The 22,380-nt window shown below is 36.7% G+C and overlaps 1 protein-coding gene across 3 annotated transcripts in view; it reads left to right on the forward strand.

The window, feature by feature from the left end:
- Positions 1-19,656, forward strand: part of LAMP2 (lysosomal associated membrane protein 2) — a 49,700-nt gene extending 30,044 nt beyond the window's left edge. Inside the window, exons 7-10 of one of the 3 annotated variants that reach the window (XR_001514567.1) lie at positions 3,790-3,853; positions 4,415-4,579; positions 7,222-8,278; positions 8,502-9,892. Coding sequence is in view for 2 of the 3 variants with exons in the window: in XM_006767809.2 (XP_006767872.1) it covers positions 3,790-3,853; positions 4,415-4,579; positions 18,747-18,889 (372 nt within the window). In the remaining variant the exon portion in view is untranslated. Of the gene's footprint in view, positions 1-3,789; positions 3,854-4,414; positions 4,580-7,221; positions 8,279-8,501; positions 9,893-14,960; positions 15,456-18,746 lie in introns of those variants that run through there. The other 2 variants (XM_006767809.2, XM_006767811.2) reach the window with 2 other exon arrangements.
- Positions 19,657-22,380: the final 2,724 nt, after the last annotated feature.

Consider the following 22,380-nt stretch of genomic DNA (forward strand, 5'->3'; position numbering starts at 1 on the left):
ATCTGCCCCCCCGCCAAGGCCTGATGCTTCTGGCTCAGGCTTAAGGCCTGGGCAGGGGAGCCCCAACTCCCCCCGATCACCTGCTTCTAGGCAGCTTCTGGGGCTTCTGGGGCCGGCCTGTGGCCGAGATCGGATCTGATTACTGGCGGCAGGCTGGCCCTGCCTGCAGTATGCAAATTAGCCGCCATCTTTGTTGGCAGTTAATTTGCATATCACACTGATTAGCCCATGGGAGGTGTAGCGAAGGTACAGTCAATTATCATGTTTGTCTATTATTAGATAGGATATGATCAGTGAATTACTATTAAAACCATTTAGTTACACTTGTCCTTTTCAATGTGGTAAGAGCAGGCCTCCCCAGACACATCCTGTTTTATTTTTAAAAATATTTTTTATTGATTTCAGAGTGAGGGAGAGAGAGAGACAGAGACAGAGAGAGAGACATCAATGATGATAGAGAACCATTGATTAGCTGCCTCCTGCATGCCCCACACTGGGGATTGAGCCTGAAACTTGGGCATGTGCCCTGACCTGGGCATGTGCCCTAATCTGGAATCAAACCATGACCTCCTGGTTCATGGGTCAACACTCAACCACTGAGCCACACCAGCCAGGTAACACATTATCTTTTAAAGTTGTATGGTGATTATACTATAGTCACTAAGAATGAGGAAATTAATATTTTAGGTTTACTCCCTTTTGAGGGATTGAGTTTGATCTTTCTATATATGGTAAGATCCTAAAAGGACCATGGTTTCTTCTGACTCTAATGGGAAAATATTTAATAATTACAATATTTAATTTGCCTAACAGATTATTTTAAAGTGCAATCCAGAATAGTTCTATTTTAACCATGCTACAGGCACTTTGAAAATTCAGGAAAAACCTGTAATGTCATTAGAGTTCAGTGGGGCCCATCTCATCTTCATGATAGATGCTTCCAAAGGAGAATTTATTGAATTCCAGTGTATTATTTGCAGGATGCTATGGTGGGATACAAAGAAGGCATATATTCTCAAGGTGCCCACAGTTTAGTGGTAAAGATAGAGATAGACAAGTAATTACTGTTTTGAGGAAGACCTTGAATGCCATGCTGAGACTTTTGAATTTGATTCTGTGGGCAATAGAAGGTACATACAAAGTGAGATGAGTGTTAGACCAGAGGAAAATGCAAGGTGCTATGGGAGTACAGAGGCTAGAGTGGTTAACTCTGGCTGGTGGTGAGTCAGGAAAGCTTAATGGAATAGATTACATTTGAGCTGGACCTTCAAGGGTGGGTCAGATTTGTACACAAGGGGAGTGAGTACAAAAGTACAGGTTATCTCTGGATAAAGAAACCCAGTCAAGACCAGCCAAGAAAATGAGGCATGTAGCATGTTTAGTAAAAGATAAATATGGAAGAGTGGTTGGGACAAATTGTGGAGAGCCTTGAATGCTGAGCCAGGACATAGCCTAAGCAGAAGAAAGATGTGAAGAGGTGGTCAAGTCTTCCTTTATGCTTCCTTCTGAAATTTCTGAGTCTGCCCCCTCGTTTTCATTCCCTACTGCCTTTGCCCTGATTTCAACTTGCATTACCTCACACCTGGACTATTCAGTCTTCTTAATTAATCCCTCTTCTTCCTCCCCTCCCTCAATGTTATGCATCGGCTAATCTTCTTGAAGCACATCCCTTCCTCAGAAACCTCCAGTGGTTCTGTTTTGCCAATAAGATAACATCTAAACCCCTGGTAGGGTAGTTCTAGCCTCCCTCCCTGACACTGTGCAATGTAACCTGCAATCCAACTTTGTTTCCTTCGTTCCCTCTTCATGAATCTCATGCTTTCCTCATCTTGTTTTCTGTACACAATCCAATGAGGTAGGAGATAGGTAGTAACCAGCACACAGGCTCTGCAGCCAGACCTCCTGGATTCAAATCCCAGCTCACTGACTACTAATCATATAGCCTCTGGGAAAGTTACTTAACATCGCTTCACTTTGATTACCCCATCTCAAAATGGGATGGTGTAATTATTCAATGAAGCTTCATATGTAAAGTTTTAAGAACAGTGCTCAGCACTTAGTAAATTCTCAGGTACTAGTTAGTATATTTGTGATTACGCTTATTTTTTTAAAATATATTTTTATTGATTTCAAAGAGAAAGGGAGAGGGAGAGATAGAAACATCAATGATGAGAGAGAATCACTGATCGGCTGCCTCCTGCATGCCCCTCACTGGAGACTGAGCCCACAACCGGGGCATGTGCCCTTGGCCAGAATCGAACCCAGGACCCTTCAGTTCCCAGACTGACACTCTATCCACTGAGCCAAACCAGCTAGGGCATGATTACACTTATTTTCTACCTTTACTCATGTTGTTGCCTTCTTGAATACCCTTTTCTGTTTGTTTTCTAATTGAATCCTACCCAATTCAAATGGCCCATCCTTAAGCTTGCATTACTTTTGCTCCTCCCTTAGTTGGAAGTAATTTTTCTCCTTTTCATTTTCATAACTTAATCACTTTCTTTTTGTAATATGGTTATTTATGTACAGTACATATATATAAATTTAGGTCTGTTAATTGTTTCATATCTGAACTTGGTTTCTTGAACATAAAACCTTTTTTCTCTATGGGATATATGCTGAATAATTGAGGATTATATCTAATTATATTTTAGAAAGGTTTACAAAAAATATTTCCTTTTCTAACATTCAAATCATTCCTCTGTTTTAGTACCTATATGACCAGTGAATATAATATTAAATTCCAAGACCCACTGGAACATTCTAAGACCCCCTAGGGGATGTTTAAAACCACATATAGTATCAAACTCTATATATACTGTGTTTTCTCCTATACATACATACTGATGATTAATTTAATTTATAAATTGGCCATAGTAAGAGATTAACAGTAAACAATAAAATAGAACAGTTAGAACAATATACTGTAATACAAGTTACGTGAATGTGATTTCTCTCTCTACAAATATCTGGAACTTTACATTTAAGATTTGTGTACTGGGGTTGATCATGAACAACTAAAATCGTGGAAAGTGAAACTGCAGAAAGCAAAACTGGATAACGGGGGACTACTGTATTCATCTTATCTTCCCTGGCAGATTGCAAACGGGGCGGGGGGGTGGGGCTTCAAATTTGGTTCATTTTGCTAGCTCCCTGGAGCACTTCAATATGTTACCTTGTACATACTAAGCACTGACATAATTGGAATGACGGGCTAATCAGATGAGTGCTTCAGAAAAATAATAGCAGAGAAGGAAAGCTTGAGTTTGAGAGGCTGAAAGGCAGGGAGCTCAGTTAGAGGCTATGATCCAAGCTAGAGGTGGGGAGGGCTTAGCAAGTGACAGGAGGAATAAAATGGAGGAAATGAATTGAGTGTCTGAGAACCATATCTCTGGTCCAAAAATTGGAAACAAAATGCAGAGGGAAAGGGTTTCTGTCCCATTGTGTATTTTCTACTTAGTTACAATTTATTCTAATATTAAATTCCAACACCCACTGAAACATTCCAAGACCCCCAGGGGATTGCATCTCTGCTGAGCACAGCAATTAGACCTGTAGAATAATACTTTATGTTGAATAGAGTTTTGATTCATAGTTTTATCTTTTGGGTAATGGTATTTGATTGCTTTTATTCTGTAGAAAGTAACTACCTGTAAAATTATTTGCAGTATAATATCAGTTCCAGCCTGTATATCTAGTCAGCTGTAATAGAGATGAGCTCTGTAGATTCTCTAATATGAAACAGTCCTTATGATGTGTTGATTAACTGCAAACTCATTTTTTTAATAGAAAAATGAAAACCGATTCTATCTGAAGGAAGTGAATGTCAGCATGTATTTGGTTAATGGCTCTGGTAAGCAAAATATTGGCCTCAGGGTAAAGAGTGTGTGTTACACTGAAGGAATAGAAACCATAATTGTCTTGTTACCAAATAGTGCCTTACCTAATGGGACAGATTTTGTGTGAAAAATCATACTTTGACTACAACTTAAAATCAGTAACTTAGAACTATAGTAGTCTATCTTTTGCAGTATACCATATTTTCAAATCATGGTGGGTAATAGTTAAGGATGTGACTGATTTTTAGACTATAGAAACATCTATAGAAAAAGCAGGGAACAGTGACAGATAATGAATAGAATTAGTGAGTTGATTACTACTATATTGTAAGGTACAAAATGTTGAATCATTATATTATACACATGAAACTAATATCACTAACATAATATTGTACACCAACTCTACTTAAATTTAGAAAAAAAGGAAAGATAGGGAATCTAGTGACGGGAAGAATTGCTTTTTGTAGGTAGACTTTGTACCCCAAGCTCTTATACTTCACTGAAAAATTCTGAGTTCAGTCTCACTTTTTATGTTAATAGGATAAGATGTTACTAACGTATTTTTTTCTTTGAAGTTTTCAGCATTGCAAATAACAATCTCAGCTACTGGGATGCCCCCCTGGGAAGTTCTTATATGTGCAACAAAGAGCAGACGGTTTCAGTGTCTGGAGCATTTCAGATAAATACCTTTTATCTAAGGGTTCAGCCTTTCAATGTGATAGAAGGAAAGTATTCTACAGGTAAGAGTCAAACCAGATTTATTAATAATTGATGGTCTTATGTTGACTTTTCCTTTGAGTCATGAATACTTAAGCATTGAACTAGAGAAATATAAACTCGCCTCTCGACTCCATGGTAGAGTTCTCAAAGCCTTGAGCAAGTTGTGTCACTCTATATTTGGCTCATCATTTTGCTCAACGTAGATTTTTGTGTGATCTGAAAACCATTTGCAGCAAACTTCTTAAAGCTAAAAACTGATCAAAGCTTTACATGAGCTAAATTTACTTAAGGTAGGGACGTTGCCCCCAGGTTTTAGTTTGTGAGAAGCAAACTTGGGAGCAGCAGCTTTGAGCATCTGGCATCTGCCTTGGGGCCATCTTCCATCTGGAAACATTTTCATACTGGAATAAAAGCAGTTTGGTCATATTTTGTTGAGACAAAAGATTATGGTAGCAAAGCCTCAAGTATCAGGAAGTATGCTTTGGCCAGCCAGAATGATCTGGAGAATTTAGAAATCATGTGCCAGTGTGACTGAGCCCTTTTGAAGATCTACTCAGTCCTTATGATAGTGTTTATCAGGTTTTTAATGAAACCTTTGCAAGCGGCTCACTACAGTGTTTATATGAGTATGAAAGATGCATTTGGCATTACAAGATTAAAATTTGCATGAAGGAAAAAGTACATAAAATTCCTTAATTGACTTTCTCTTTTAAACCATTTTCTTAAAATTGTTGGTTTGTGGATTGCAGCTCTGCTGAGCACAGCTATCCAGTCATTCACAGCATTTTTAACTATTAATTCCATGGTTTAGAACAGGGGTGGGGAACGTCCAGCCCGTGGGCCGTATAAGGCCCACGAAATCATTTGGTCTGGCCCTGCTGAGACATTAGGGTGAATTAAATAAATATTTGACCAAATATAGTAGGCTAATTTTTAAGTTGATAATTTTGTATGGCCCACAAATGTTATAAATATCCATCTGGCCCTCGGCAGAAAAAAGGTTCCCCACCCCTGGTTTAGAAAAAAATGTAGAAGCTGTGTTTAAAAATCAGTGTGCTCTGAGCCATTCAGCTACTTTTGCAGTAGTGCTGAACACCTAGCCTGACTTGGTTAGGTCACAATAAATTGGGTTCTTTGCCCTACTACCATTCTTGAAACAAGAGAGGTTAATCACACTTTAAACTTTTAAAAACATTTATCTTCCCTTTTGTTTGTTTTTCTTTTTTACTCCAATTATTTTGATCCTTTAATGATTTTCTTCTTGAGTCTTCATTATTACCTTAATTTTAGGTCCAGATTTGGGTTTAGAATTTAAAGTTATTTGCAGTGTAATATCAGCTCAAGCCTGTATATCTAGTCAGTTGTAATAGAGATGAGCTCTGTAAATTCTCTAATTTGAAACTTTGCTGTTTATGTGCATATAATTAAATGTCACCCAAAGGAGTATACAACATTTAATATAAGGGTAGGCAAAAGTAGGTCTATAGTTGTGAGTACACGAAACAGTTTATTCTTGTATTATTATTTTGTATTTTTCCATATGAACAACTGTAATCTGCTTTTGCCAATCCCTGTCTTGATGATGAATGTATCACCAATTTGTTGGGCTATGCTTTTGACTGTGGGTGCCTATAAATACAACACAGTGGTAATACGTGACTATATAAGAGAAAGAAATAGACTTGTAGTAAGGTAAAAGAATATTGATTGGATTTTATTGGATCAGACTACTCCCTAGGAAAAGAAAAAAATATTCTATGGACTGCCAATCCTGATCAGATTGATAAATGTATGATTAATGTAATAAACACACTCAAAGTAGTAAGAGGTCCCCGTTTCTTGACTTTTGCAGCCACTAAAATCATGTACTCTAAGTCAAGGATCCGTATACTTTTCTATAAAGGCCCAGACAATAAATGTTTAAGGTTTGAAGGCCATATCGTCTCTCTCACAACTAGTCAGCTCTGCTATTGTAGCACAAGGACAGCCATAGGCAATAACCAAATGAATGTGGCTGTGTTCCAATAAAACTTTATTTGTGGACACTGAAATTTGAATTTCATATAATTCTCATGTCTCAAAATATTCTTTTTTGTTTCTTTTAAACCATTGTAAAATGTTTAAAAGCCATTTTTAGCTCTTGGGCCAAATTTGGCCCATGGACTAGTTTGCCGTTCTCTGTCTAAAGGATTCCAGAGCTAGTTTGGCCATCCCAATCCCATGATTAAACCATCCTGATCTGGTCCCAGTCTCCCAAAAGACATTCACTCTACCACTGAGAGGCTCGTCTTGCCATGTGAAATGGGCTAGATTAGCTCACTTCATTTTAAATAAAGTAATACTCCTGTTTTGGAAAGGACTTTGAATATAAATTAAAAAAACATGTACACATGTATGCATTTACTCATAGATACAAATATATATGTATTCATATATATGAATATATGTACAATCATATACGAATGAAAGAACAAATGAGTTTTAGGATTTTAATTCTAGAGCAATCTATAATATTCTATAGCTTAATCTTTAAAATATACTGTCTTAATTAAAGTTGAAATTGTAAGAGCACTTCTGACTTTTGAGTCAACATCTTTTACTTTTGGACATTCTTTTTTTTTATTATACTCATTATTTGTTACACACTTTTTCTCACCTACAGCCCAGGAGTGTTCGCTGGATGATGACACCATTCTAATACCAATTATAGTTGGTGCTGGTCTTTCAGGCTTGATTATCGTTATAGTGATTGCTTACCTAATTGGCAGAAGAAAAAGTTATGCTGGATATCAGACTCTGTAACACTAATGCATATGTGATCTCTGTTCCAAAGTAATAAAGCAAGTACAAGTTCCAACATGCAATACTATTCAATTTAAGATATATTTACTTTTAGTTCTGATCTTAGAACCAGTGGTATGGGGGATTTTGTACTTAAATAAATACAAACACCCCAAAACTATTAACTACAAATTGGTCATGTGAATTTGGTTTTCCTAACCAAGGCATTTAAATCTGTTGTTTCTTCAGCCAAAGGCATGTGCAAAATCACCTGGATTATAGGTTCTATTTTATTTGCTTGAATTAGTGTTTCAGTGTTTCTACTGTAGTCATTCTGACTAGAAATATACAGTTTAGGAAAAACAGGTTTTTAAAAGAGATTTGTTTTCTTGCATGTGGTTGAATTGAGACAGTACATTCTACAGTGGATTTGTACTTGCTCCCTTTGCATTTTTTTCTGTGATTTTGCAGGTTAACTTAGCTGCTTTGACATTGCTATATATTTGACCTAATAGAGATATGGCAATAGATGTGAACAGTCTAATATTATGTTCTTAGCAATGACTGCTTTCCTAATGCTTTTTGAATACATTTGTATTTAATGTGGCTGTAATGACAAAAGATGCAAAGCTTTTGAAATTTTAGAATAGGTGTTAAGCTTATTGTTTAATCCCTTCTAAAAAAAAAACCTGGATATTTCAATCTTTTAAATTGCAAGATACAAGACTATTCCAGCTGAGCATTTCAATTTTCTAGGTGCTTTAGAGATAATTGCTAGGCAGTGCCAATTTCAGGCCTTAGTCATTTTACCTGTAAATTGGTCTCTACCTGCAGAGCTAAAGTTAATGTACACTTCCAGTGTCCTTGGTGGTAGTAGTATCTTTTATTCCTTTTTTATCTTTTCTTTTCCTTAAAGAAGAAATGCCAGTATTTCCTAGGTCAGCCGTGGGCAAACTACAGCCCACGGACCGGATCCGGCCCATTTGAAATGAATAAAACTAAAAAAAAAAAAAGACCGTACCCTTTTATGTAATGATGTTTACTTTGAATTTATATTAGTTCACACAAACACTCCATCCATGCTTTTGTTCCGGCCCTCCGGTCCAGTTTAATAACCCATTGTGGCCCTCGAGTCAAAAAGTTTGCCCACCCCTGTCCTAGAACCTAGAAAAGAAGGGCACTTATACCTATAAAGTAACTTGCACATAACCCAAAAGTTTCGGTCTTCTCCATTAAAATGTTTGGGGTTTTTTGTTTTGTTTTTAAGAGTTGTTCTTTGTTTCCAGCTTAAAGTGATTGCTACAACATTTACCAATTTGGCTTTCCTATTTAAATGGTTATATGCTAATCAAAACTTACATTATTGTTGTTCATTATGGTAGAATCATTATTAATTCATGTATTTTGTGTTCGGTTTTTGTCCTCTGGGGAGATGCACCAGTTGTCCATCTACCGTGAACCATCTAATGTTGATATGAGAAAGCAAAACATTTCAGCTTCATAGTTAACATATCAAGTATTTCTTACTGTTTCTAGGTGTTTTTTATTGGAACGGCTGAGCAAATATTTAGAAATTGTTAATATGCAGCCATATACCAAAGGTGCCTGAGTTTTGTTTTTTTTTTGGGGGGGGGGTGTTAGGAGATTGTATACCCCCATTCACTACAAAATGAGATATCTGGGTTCCAAAGTATTATTGATGTTGAATTAATTTGGTAGTCTAACTAAAAACACACACACAAGCAATTGCCTGTAAGCATATATATATATGTCTATAACTATCTTTCGAGTTATATTGGAGTGCTGAATATTTTTTCCCACTTAAATTTGTTCTCTGTTTAGAGTAGCCTGAAATTCTTACTGGCTCAGAATCAGATTCCTGATCAACCCCTCTCTTAAAGCTACAATGAGCTGCATTGCCAGCTTAAGGCACTTATAAAAGACAAAAGACAAAAATATAAATCTGATTTTTAAAGATTATTTTTTATTTAAATAGTATGTTAGTGTAAGATTATTGAACTTAAAACAATGGATAATGCTTATAAGAACGTAGGTCTTAGATATTTCTCACAAGTCAAAACAAAGCAGCTTTAAAAAAAGAGAGAGATTAAAGCATAAGTGGTGGCACTGGCTTAATGCTGTTAATGTTTCTAAAAGTTTCTACATTAAATTATATATCTGATTCATATGAAAATATCTCTAACACTGTTTTCTAGAAAATCTGACTTCATTGAATATTTTTGTATCTTACGTGGGCCAGTTTATATACAGTTGGTTATTTCCTACAGCCACATGCTCTTTGTACCTTTTGTAGTTTCATTTGCTTTACTGGGTTTACACCTTGATGGTCTAACACTCTATGGTTCTGAGTGTTTTTCATGTGTTAGCATTTATATAAAGAAACTGGTCCATGTAAATACTTCTCATGTTTTTCTTTCAAATGTTTAAGCCACTAGTTGATGTATGGTATTTCTCTAGATATTTGCTTGTCCATTTGCTCCACATATTGCTTCTAAAACAAACAATAAAGGTTATTTTATTTCTTAAGGAAATTTGCTCACATTATTTCCCGTTAGTTGAAGTCAAGATTTTGTATATCACATAATGTCAATTTCTTCCAAAAGGAAAAACTTTACAAATGCTTAGAAATTGAACTAAATTATTTCCAAAATGTCCTGTTGTGTTGTTATTATCTGGAACAATGGTCCCAATCATGGGTCTCTACTGATGCTGGGCTGGCTACAGTATAAGAATCACCTGGGAAACTTGTTATAAAAATTCAAGTTCCAGGCACCATTCCTAGAGTATTTAATATTTAATTTAGCAGGTCTGAGATAAGATGTGCATGTGTGCGCTCACACGTGTGTGTGTGTGTGTGTGTGTGTGTGTGTGTGTGTGTGTGTGTGTAAGTTCCTCAGCCAGATCTGGTGTGTAGCCAATTGTGGAACCAGCAATCAAGAATATTCATTTAAGCCCTAGCTGGTTTGGCACAGTGGATAGAGCGTTGGCCCGCAGACTGAAGGGTTCCAGGCTTGATTCTGGCCAAGGGCACTACCTTGGTTGCAGGCTTGATTCCCCAGTCCTGGTCAGGGTGTGTGCGGGAAGCAACCAATTGATGTGCCTCTTTCACATCGATTATTCTCTCTGTCTCTCCCCCTCCCTTCTGCTCTCTCTAAAAATCAATGGGAAAATATCCTCAAGTGAGGATTAACAACAACAAAAAAAGAATATTTAATTAATATTAAAAAGCATCAGAGTATCTTGTGCATTTTTCTCAACTCCTAAAATGAGGCTGATATTTCATATCTATACACAGCAGCTGTGCATTGCAGCCATATAATCCAAATTATTGATCTGAACCAAAATAGGATTGTGTGCAATATCTCACTCTAAAATGTTTGAACCTTAGTATATCACACACACACACACACACACACACACACACACAATTAGCAATCTGGCTCATAACTTTCCTCTGTATTACCCAGTTAAGCCATGTGACTGCCAGTTAATCATCATAGCTCCCACCTTTGCTACTAGCTGCCATGTCACTTTGGCCAAGCTGCTTAACTTCTGGGGTCTCATAAAGTTGAAGGCTTTATTTCTCTATTTCTTTTGAATGGTAGTTTTCCATTTTAGTGAAGATTTGAGTATATTTACCAGTAGAAGGAATCTGATAAGAAGCTCCTTGTTATGTATCAAGAACATAACTTTATATACAGTGTAAAATGCACCATCTTGTTTCTTTTCTTTTTTAGGAGGAATTCTTATAAGACACATACTTTCTTTAAGATTATAGCATTTTATCTCTATTTAGGTAGATAATGTCAAATTGGCTTGGGCTCATCTCTCTCCCACCCATTTCCTTATCTATTACTGTGGTAGCTAACTTTCTGCATCAAAATTGCCATATTTTGTTTTTGAAAGTAGTATAGACATATTTGGGTGATACTCAATAGCTTCAAGTATCTTTTCAGATTCATGTTGTATAGTTCAGTTTTGTTATAGAACTAAAAGATATATAATTTAAAAAAGATGTCACATAAGAATGTAATTCCTAACACTGACTTTTACAGAGAAATTTGACACAATTGATTTTAAGAGTTTTTGATTTACATTTTTTAAATAAATGTGTATCTCAAAAAATGTGTAGCTCAGCTTTCCAATTCACACTGAATATTATTTTTGAAAGATTTCTGAACAGAAATTTGAAGATAACAGGCTTTTTTAAAAAAAATTTTTATTGATTAAGGTATTACAAATGTGTCCTTATATCCCCATTACCCCCCCCCCCAAAATCAGGTATTTTTTAATCTACAAGAAACTTAGTTGAAATTTCAATGCCTATGAATAGTTTATCTTTAAAAATCTTAATTGCTTCTCTATTAAACTCTTCCAAAAATACACTTTTCCTTTTCCCCAAAATATTTTCAGTACCGTCTCAAATGTACATTAGGCAAATAGATCAGTTCAAAATGACTTATAGAGTGCTCGCTTTGGCAGCACATATACTAAAATTGGAACAAAATGACTTATAGAATGAGATTTTTTTTCTTCAGGATGTGATCCTATTAAAATTCCTGTTTTACCAAAATATCTTCCCATTACTTAATTCTTAAAGGTTGAATGCACAAAATCATTATTTATTATAAATTAATACTTCACATGCTAATTGAGAACATTTTAAATAAGTGACAGCATTTAGAAAGATCTTTGTAAGGGTGGAATTGCCTTTTTGATCTACTTTGGGAATATTTGTCTTACATGAAAGCTTTATTAGCACTATTTATGAAAACTGTTTCAGTACTAGGTCAAATAGCCAATTTGGGAAAGATGACTATGAATCCATTGCCAGAATTAAAAATTAATCTACTAATGAATTTTTTAAAAACCCAAGTTATATTAAATCCAAGGCATAATACTATAAGGTGTATGCTACCTAATAGTTTATGTGCTGGGTGATAATTTGGGAAATGGAAGGGGATGAGCTAACTGGGTGCTCTTAACAAACACCATTTATTTACAAGTCACATCTAGCAACCTTTATCTGGATTTTTAATAGAACAGAGAAGCAGGTAATAAAGATAATTGAGCTGGTAGCCACAGTTGCTGTCATAAAGTCCTAAACTCCAGGACTGCATCTTGTTCCCAGTTACTGCCCCAGAGGCTAGCCTGGCGCATTTCTTAAATACAAGCACAATCGGAATTGCCTTGCAGCCTGTTCATTCTTATTTTTGACACAAATTCTAATAAGTTTAATTATCTGATTTATACATCCCTGGTAAATTGCAAGCTAGGAGGAGATCTAGGGCATTAAGAGTCAAGGAAATAGAAAAATAGTAAGAAGTGCTGATTCAACATCTCATCCTTCCCTTTTTGCAAACGTATCCCTATTTGAACCACTTGTTCCTTCCTTTCTCCAGTCTCAGTAAGTTTTCTTTTCCTGGTCAATGCTTCTGGAATCCCATTTCTTCTACCTCTTAGGAAACCTTGTATTCTTCAGCATCTCCAACCTGTCAAATACTAATGGCCCTTTCCCTCATCCTATAAACACCTTGAAGATATCACTTCTTGACCCCATACCCCCTTATAATTACCTCCCTATTGTCCTCTCTGTTCTAAACTTCTTGAAAAGAGTATTGTGTGTTCCCCATCCCAAGTTCTTGATCTCCTACCAGCCATTCCTTGTTCACTCCTAAACCTGCAGCAATTTGACTCATAGCCCTCACCTTCCATATTGCTAGATCCAATTGCAATTTTTCAGACTTCTCTAATATTTTACACTATTCTCCCACACTACCCAAAACTGTTTCCTTCATTGACTTCTGTGGCACTATTTTCTATCTGCCTTTTCTACTTTTTTTCCGTGCTCCTTGATCCCTCAAATAGTGGTGTTCCCAAGGACTTTGCCTCTGGCCCTCTTTTTACTACCTTCTGTCACTGAGAAATATCTTTGTCTGTTGTTTAACTACCACTTAGGTTCATCAACCACTTGACTCAGACACAGGTATTTTAAACTCAGCAGATCTAACACTGAACATCCCCATCTTGCACATATCCCTCTCCTTCCTCCCCCATACACAAAATTTAAAAAATTAATCCCCACACAAAAATAACTACAAACAAAACTTAAATGCATATATTCTTTCTCCTGTATTCCCTATTGTCATTAACTAGCACCGGTATCTACATAGCCACAGTCACTCAAGCTATGTGTGGAATTGGAAACCATTCAAATTATCTCCTCCTATCACACCTCTGACATCCATTTGGTCAATTCTGCCTTCTAATCAGATCTCTAGCTTGTCCCTTATGCATTTCCACTTTGTTAACCCAGTTCAGGACCATATTATTGGATATCTGAACTCTAGCAATAGAGGTGCCTCCTAACTTAATAGTACCAGTCTTCCATCTGCCATAACTTCCTGCTTAAACTCCTGCTGCACTTTTTTTTTTTTTTTGGCTGTCAGTATAAGACCAAAACTACTAGAGCATACAGTGCCTTTGTGAGCTGGTCCTAGTACCCTTTTCCTACTGCTTTTCCAGCCAAGAGTACCTCTTGATCTGATGTTCTAGTTATGCCAACCTTTTTGCGTTTCCCCTGAAGTGCTACGTTTTCATACCTTCCTTATTTTTGTCTGTGCTGTTCCCTATACCTGGAGTGTCTTTTTCCCATTATCTGCATAGTTAATTCCTAGTCTTCTTTTTAAACTTTATCTTTATTGTTGAAAGTATTACAGATGTCCCTTTTTTCCCCCAGTTGACCCCCTCCACCCATCCCCTGCCCCAGACCTTTACTCCCCTATTGTCTGTGTCCATAGATTATGCATACAAGTTCTTTGGGTAATCTCTCCCCACCCACCCACCTCTGCCTTCCATCTGAGATTCATTGGTCTGTTCCATGCTTCTATGTCTCTGGATCTATTTTGTTCATCAGCTTATTTAAAAAAAGCTCCAGTGTCACTTCTTTTTAAAGTATGTTTTGTGTAACAAGGCTGAGTTGAGTATGCTTCTGAACACTTCCATGACACTTTGTGTATTGCCTGCCTCTATTACAGCCCATTTTAAAATATGATCACTGATTTTCCTGTCTGACTCTTACACTGGACTGATCATCTTGAGACAGACAGTTATACCACCAGGGCTAGTTTGCATCTTTTCCCACTATTAAATGACTCCAGATTGTTATGCAGTGAGTTCTTAGGTCTGGATAGTATCGTTGTTCACTTGGTTCATTTCATTAATGCTTTACAACCTGCAGTGTTCCACTGTGCTTCAACATCATAACAGTTTGCCTCTGAAGGCTCACAGCATGATCATCAAGGAAAGGCTAATTATATTTATCCATTATCTTCTGTTTAAGAAACCTGGGAAGCATGTGATCATTTTATATAACTTTCATCCAAAATGACTGCATTTTGGGGTGCTTAAAAATGTGTGATTTTGTTACTTGGAAAATCACTTTTGTGGGACATCTCATTTGCTGGTAATGAATGCCAATGACTTATTACTTTGGTGTAAAAAACAAATATGTGTTGAGAAGTGCTGTCATTTTAACTTGAAATTTACAGATTTGAAGTTCTGTCACTTTCTGTCTCAATTTCCTTTCTCCACATCTAGCTCAAGACTGCAGTGCAGATGAAGACAACTTCCTTGTGCCCATAGCAGTGGGAGCAGCGTTGGCAGGAGTACTTATTCTAGTGTTGCTGATTTACTTAATTGGCCTCAAGCACCATCACATTGGATATGAGCAATTTTAGAACCTGCAATATGATTGATTATATAAAAATACATGCACATAACAAGATTTTCTTGCCTCTTAATTTTGAAACATTTTGCTCCTTAAAAATAATTATTAAATCAGTGCTAGCATTTTGAGATAAATCTTTATAAATAAAAAACTTATGTTTGATCAGCTTAAAATAAAAAAATGTTTTTGCTGATCCTGAAGATAAACTTGTTAAAAAGAACATTGGTGTGCAATGTTTTAAGGTCTGTCTTAAGCCGTGGCCAAATTTTGATCCTAAAATGCCTTAAACTTATTAACATGGTCATTATAAGAATAAAACATGTAGCTGTCTCTTAATAGAATTAATAAATACTATTTCACTACTAGCATTCTGTTTCAATGTATAAGAACTATACTGCTTTAAACTCATTACAGTGTCTTTGCATACAGTTCATTAAATATTGATGTGGCATGAATGTCTATCAGATATATTCAAACTTGCTTTTCAGTTGAATGTCCTCAGGGCCATCAGCATTTTTTAGGTTATGTGACTTTTTGTTGATTTCTTTGAGTCCAAGTTACAGATGAAGTCAGTCTCTCAGGCTTGTGACTTTTACCTTCTAGGTAAATAATAGAACCAAAAGGTCACAACAGAACTTAACCTGGCCTGAGAATTAGGTTTTTTTTTTTGTTTAATGTTTCCTTTTCCTCAATAGACACTGAAAAGATTCAAGCATATTTAACCACTTGCCTTTTTTTTCTTGTTATTCTTGTCTTTGGATGCCTGATTAGCATTGAAAGATGGAAATATTCTATGAACTAATTAGGACAGATTGTGTTGTGTTTCTGTACCTCATTTTGTTGATCTCTAGAGCATTAAAATCTATTTAGTGTTGTCATCAGACCGGTACCTATGAAATGTAAGCTAACAGCAATCTCAGAGGGATGCAGTGAAGCATAGCAACTGGGCTCTTGCTTCTTCATGATTGTCCCTGGGGCGCAGAGCATAAATGGAGGGTAGAGAGAAGCTGTTGGCATTATTAAAATGCTTCAATAGGGGCTATTGATAATCCGCCCCTATTGAAGCATATTCCTTATTATAAGTGCAGCACAGATATTGAATGTAAAAACAAGAAGGACTCTTAATCAATAGACTTGAGAAGACTGCCACATTGAAATGATTATTTTATTCATTCTATGTGTATATTGGCTTGTTCAGAATTTCTGTAACTCACTTATTACAGTATTTTGGTACCCAGCTATCAGTCTCTGAAGGCTTTCATTACGTAAAATACAAGAAATCCTTTCAACAAATGCTACCGTAATTACTTAAACTCATATACTCAGAACCTTAGCAACTGTTTTTATTTTTTTATGAATGACAAAAGTACAAGAGGAGGAAAAGATAAACTTAGAGGAAAATGCAAGTTATTTAATCATAAATCATACCAAGTATCACATTTTATTAATTGCATTAGACTTATACTGGAAAAGACCTTATTTACTCTAACCCTATAATTTTATAGAAAGGGAAGTAACTTCAATGAAGTTACATATCTAGTGGTCAACAAAACCGTTATTAGTATTTTGATAAAAATTGTCCCAGTAAAATGTAGTCACTGAATAGTAAAACTAGTTCAAACTTGAAATTATATGATCAGAATGAGGCACTTTAAACTTCTGTACTACTTTGAGTAAATAACACAGGATCTCAACTTCTTTTAAGTATTTTTTAAAGCAGTGAATATTTGCTTTTTCAATAATAATAATAATAATAATAATATACTAAAACACTCCTATTTTGATCTCTATTTGCTACTTCAAAACCTAAATCTCCTTGGACGGGATCTCAAACATGGGAGGAAAACGGAAGAGAAAGAACACTTGTTGATCACCTGATGTGTATCAGATGCTTTAGAAATGCAATTATATTTAATCCTCAAATACCTTATAATAGGTATTATTATCCCCCTTTTACAGATAATAAAAGTGAATCCAAGTTTAAATAACTTGACCAAGGTCCTTTAGTTAGTAATCAATGGAGTCAAGATTCAAACTCAGTTCTGTCTGAATCCAGAGCTCAAAATCTATGTGGCACACATTGCCTTCCGGGTGGTCCAGTGGAATGAACTGAAATGTATAGGATTTTTCTGTTATTCTTCCAGGCCACTGCTCAGCTAAATAACTGTATATAATCCTGTAATTACCTATTGCCTGTGTGAAAAATTTATACTGCATTTTTTTATCCTAAGTCCTTTTCAATTTAAATTTTATTCATACAGAGTTCTTATTTATATTTTAACTAAAGGCCTGGTGCATGGATTCCTACACTGGTGGGGGTCCCTTGGCCTGGCCTGTGGGGATCGGGCTGAAACTGGCTCTTTGACATCCCCTGAGGGATCCTGGATTGCGAGAGGGCTCAGGCAAGGCCAAGGGACCCCACTGGTACACAATCAGGGCTGTGGAGGGACTGCGGGAGGTCTCTAGGGTGTGTCCGGCATGTCTTGCCCAGTCCCAATCAGTCGGAACTCAGCAGCAAGCTAACCTACCGGTCAGAGCATCTGCCCCTTGGTGGTCAGTGTGCGTCATAGCAACTGGTCGAACGGTCAAATGGTTGGACACTTAGTATATTAGGCTTTTATTATATAGGACTAGAGGCCCACTGCATGAAATTTGTGCATGGGTACAGTCCCTTGGCCTGGCCAGTGATTGAAGCATGAGCGTCTGACCTCTGGGCCCTGGGCAGCACCTGTGGTGAGCGCTACCAGACGCCATGGGCCAGGGCTCAGCATGGGCCTCTAGGCTGCCCAATGGTGCCACCCACTCACCTGCTCCACCATCCCACCAGGGTCCCGCTCTCATTGGGGGCGGGGAGGGGTGGGCCATCAGGGCTGGCAGCGCCTCCACTGCCACCCACTGCCAGCACTGCATCACTGATGCCTGCCATGTTCCACGCCACCCCCTGGTAGTCAGCACACGTCACAGCGAGAAGTTGAACTCCTGATCAAGGGGACAATTTGCATATTAGGCTTTTATTATATAAGACAGTGATGGCGAACCTATGATACGTGTGTCAGAGGTGATGCGAACTCATTTTTTTGGTTGATTTTTCTTTGTTAAATGGCATTTAAATATATAAAATAAATATCAAAAATATAAATCTTTATTTTACTATGATTACAAATATCAAAAAATTTCTATATGTGACACAGCACCAGAGTTAAGTTAGGGTTTTTCAAAATGCTGACACTCTGAGCTCAAAAGGTTCGCCATCACTGATATAGGATGATAGTTGTGGCAAGGGAGAAAGGAAGTGGGGAAATACTCAGGCAATGGTCTTAAGTGTAGATGATAGTTCTTTTCCCTAGTGCCATTGCATAATTAAACATCAAGTCTCCCCATGTTAGGCAAGCACAATTCTGTGTTTTGGGCCTTTCCCCCTTCTTAACTTCTGCTTTGTGTACTGAGACATTTGGTGTGATCTGAGATGAACTGATGAGAGATATAAGGGGATCAGCTGCTTAGAAATCTTTGGGTGGATATAGAGAAAATAAGAGAATCGGGATAATGTTCTAAAAGACTAACCTACATACACTTTCAAAATGCTTGTTTGCTTGTTTCTGCTTAATTTCATTCCTTACTAATTTCTGTTCTTGCTTTCTGTCCTTTTCTAACAGCTGAAGAATGTTCTGTGGACTCTGACCTCAACTTTCTTATTCCTGTTGCAGTGGGTGTGGCCTTGGGCTTCCTTATACTTGTTGTCTTTATTTCTTATATGATTGGAAGAAGGAAAAGTCGTACTGGATATCAGTCTGTGTAGCCAATTAAATTTAGTGCAACTGATTGAGATTTGCAGACTAACCTCAGTGAATTGCTAGCTAACTTGGGCATGAGTAGCACTTAAGAAAAAAAAGTATTAAGACCCATTTCCTTTGTTTTTCTATTTTTCCTTCCTTTGTTAAAGTATAATTGAAAGAAAAAGTGTGGCTTAGAATATGTTTTTTTAGTAAGAAATAATTTTAAGCCTCTGGATCTAATTATGAAAGCATGTCTACTGAAGTATAATTGTATATGTTGCCATTACTTGTATTTTGCTACGTTGACATTATTTGCAGAATCAAAGCTGTTAAAGAATTTAACTTGCTTCAGGAAAGAAATTCAAGAAAATAATGAATTCATTTTCATGGGAGGCAAACATAAAATTTGGTTCATAATAAGACTTCCTTTCCCAACTTCCTGATCAGAATTATTTAAATCTGTGTTTTTCTGCTAGTTAAAAAAGGAAGGAAAGAAATGGCTTCACAAAACTGTGTTCAATAGCAAAAGTCTGGCTCTCTTCTTCACTGTTAGTGGCTACTATTTTTTAATGAGGATGCCTTTTTTTCCTTTTCCTTTGGAGTTTAGAATATACTGATAATACAGACTTGACATTTATGCCAAAGGATGAAGTAAGATCTTCGGGTTTTTTTTTAAGGTGTTGATATAGAGTGGGTTATGGTTTTTTTAGGGTTATGATTTAGACTTTTTTTCCTTTAGAGCCTTAACTTGTTCAGAAAGTTAATCCATCATTAAAAACAAACGTCTGTACTTTGTGTGCCTCCTGTACTCTCCCATTCCCTATGTGAATAAGTTCTAATGGATATTTTTAATGTATTTCTTTCTTTCTTCTCAAAGCAGCAAGTGCTGACTCTTGTGTAGAGGCTAGTGGGCCCTGATGTGTCATCAGTTAGATGGCTGCCTAGCCAAAGCTGGACTGGGATTATTCTGTAAATTTGTTGATCTCAATATAGATTTATATCCCTGTAGAGACCTCTAGCTTTTGGGGGTAAGATTCTAGTCTAGAGACTACTCATCCCAGTCTCTGTTTGATTGGCAAGGCTGTTGATTTCCCTTTGATTTAGAAGCACTGTGTGGTATTTCTCTAGGGCCCAAGTAGCTGCTTTGCACACCTGTTACTAGTATAAGGCAGATGTTTATTTTATCAAGCTATTTTTCTCTATATAACTAAAAACAAAAGTTTCCAAAGATCTGCCTGCACTTCAAAAATGTTCCATGGAATAATTAAGCTTAAACCGCATTAGTTTGTTATTAAATCCAAGGATCAAGTCCCCATCTACCTCTCAGTGCAATGCAGATGCTTACCACTGTATTGTTGCCATTAACTGCTGCCAGAACTCTGCCAAAAACTGGAACTATAACACTTTTTTAAAAAGAAATTCATCAACATCTTTCTTTACTATCTTACCTATATGTGCATCTCAAAAGCATATTTCCAAACTGGAGCAGAAAGTCAGATTGCTCAATCACTTCTCCCTTCGAACACTTGCAGAGTCAAGCCCTCCCCTATTTGCTAACTATATCAAGAATGTTTTCTTGCCCTAGCCGGTTTGGCTCAGTGGATAGAGCGTCAGCCTGCAGACTAGAGGGTCCTGGGTTTGATTCCAGTCAAGGGCACGTATTTGGGTTGCAGGCTCTTCCCCAGCCTGGGCCCTGGTGCAGGAGGCAACCAATCTGTGTGTTTCTCTAACATCGAGGTTTCTATGTCTTTCCCTCCCTTCCACTCTCCCTAAAAATCAATGGAAAAATATCCTCGGGTGAGGATTAACAAAAAAGAATGTTTTATTTTCAAATGTTCTCCTGTAAAAACAATTGCTTATTTATTATTTGGCCAAAATGCAGGCACCATAAAGAACAGTGGCCTCATTTCAATAAACATTTTTGAGATAATTAGCTAGAAGCCAGGTTATTTAAATCAGATTGTGACCTTAGTAAGTATAGGAATTGTAAATTCAAATACATTCAAAATTATAGGTTTGTTTAAAAGTGTTCTACTTTTTGGGTAGGGAACTAATATCACTATTTCTTCATTAAGTTTCATGGCTTTATTTTAAATAATTACCAAATGTGTGTTTAATCTTGTTTGAGAATTAAGTTTAAAATACAAAATATTAATAGAGGGTTAAAACAAACACTGCTTCAACTCCAATAAAATACAGGAAGCCCCAAATCTGTGATATGAGTGTTCAGTTAGCTTTGCTTATTGAGTTCATTTTTATATCAGTACAACAGTAGATCAGACAGTAGGACTTTGAGCTTGTGAATAAAAAGAATTGTTTTTCACCTAAGCTTCTTTGGAAGAACTGATGCTTGCGGCTAACTAAAGTTTTGGATATATAAATTTAAGGAACTAATTAATACCTGCAAAATAAAGCATACTGTTCAATCTGGTATGTGTGATTTTTATAATCAATGGATTATAAAATAATAAAGATCATACAATCCATATCACTGTGGATAACTTCATTTTTATTCATATACTTGGCCTTAAGAGCTTGGATTGATTTGTGTAATCTAAGTTTCTCAATTTCTAGTCTCTTGAATTGTCAATAGGAATCACATGGTCTCATAGGTCTGCAAATTAAGTGCCATCGTTAAGAAGGCATTAGAACCTTTAGTTCAGATACCTCAAGTATGAGGGCCTATCTGATCATGAATATTCCTAGAAAACATTCTGAATCAAATCTGGGTCTGGCAAATGTAACAGCTTCTATATAAATATACTTTTAGCGTATATCTATCTGCATTGATGAACTGTTCTCATTGTTGAAGTTCATGCCATCCTGACCAAGATACTGGTAGACCTCAGTGATATAGCCAGGCAAAGGAAGAGCTATCCATTTTCTGAAAATGTCTTCAAATTCCTTACAACAGTGGTTCTCAACCTTCCTAATGCCGTGACCCTTTAATACAGTTCCTCATGTTGTGGTGATCCCCAACCATAAAATTATTTTTGTTGCTACTTCATAACTGTAATTTTGCTACTGTTATGAATCGTAATGTAAATATCTGATATGCAGGATGTATTTAGGCGACCTCTGTGAAAGGGTTGTTTGACCCCCAAAGGGGTCGTGACCCACAGCTTGAGAACCACTGCCTTACAACATAGTCTAGTGCTCAAGGGTTATATGATTGGATTAAATGGCAACACACTCCATTTTAAATAAGGGACATTTTTGGTGGCAGAAAGATTTAAACATTGGCTCTCTCCATAGTTTCTGAGTAATAGGGTTTTGTATTCTGATTGTTAGACACTTACTGACTTTTAATAAAGAAAAAAAAATGGCCTTACCTTGCTTTGTGGGACTGGGGAGGAGAATCTCAATAGAACCTGTCTTTATTGTCTCAGCTAATTCACTGAATATACTTCACAAGTCCATGCACCTCTCAGGGCCTCTGAAAGGACCACTTTAAGATTACTGATAGCAAGAAGAGTGGTTCAGTGGGTCAAAAGTAGGGTTGCAGTTGTTTGTA

The sequence above is a fragment of the Myotis davidii genome, unplaced genomic scaffold, assembly GCF_000327345.1.
Source record: "Myotis davidii unplaced genomic scaffold, ASM32734v1 scaffold500, whole genome shotgun sequence".
Lineage (NCBI taxonomy): Eukaryota > Metazoa > Chordata > Mammalia > Chiroptera > Vespertilionidae > Myotis > Myotis davidii.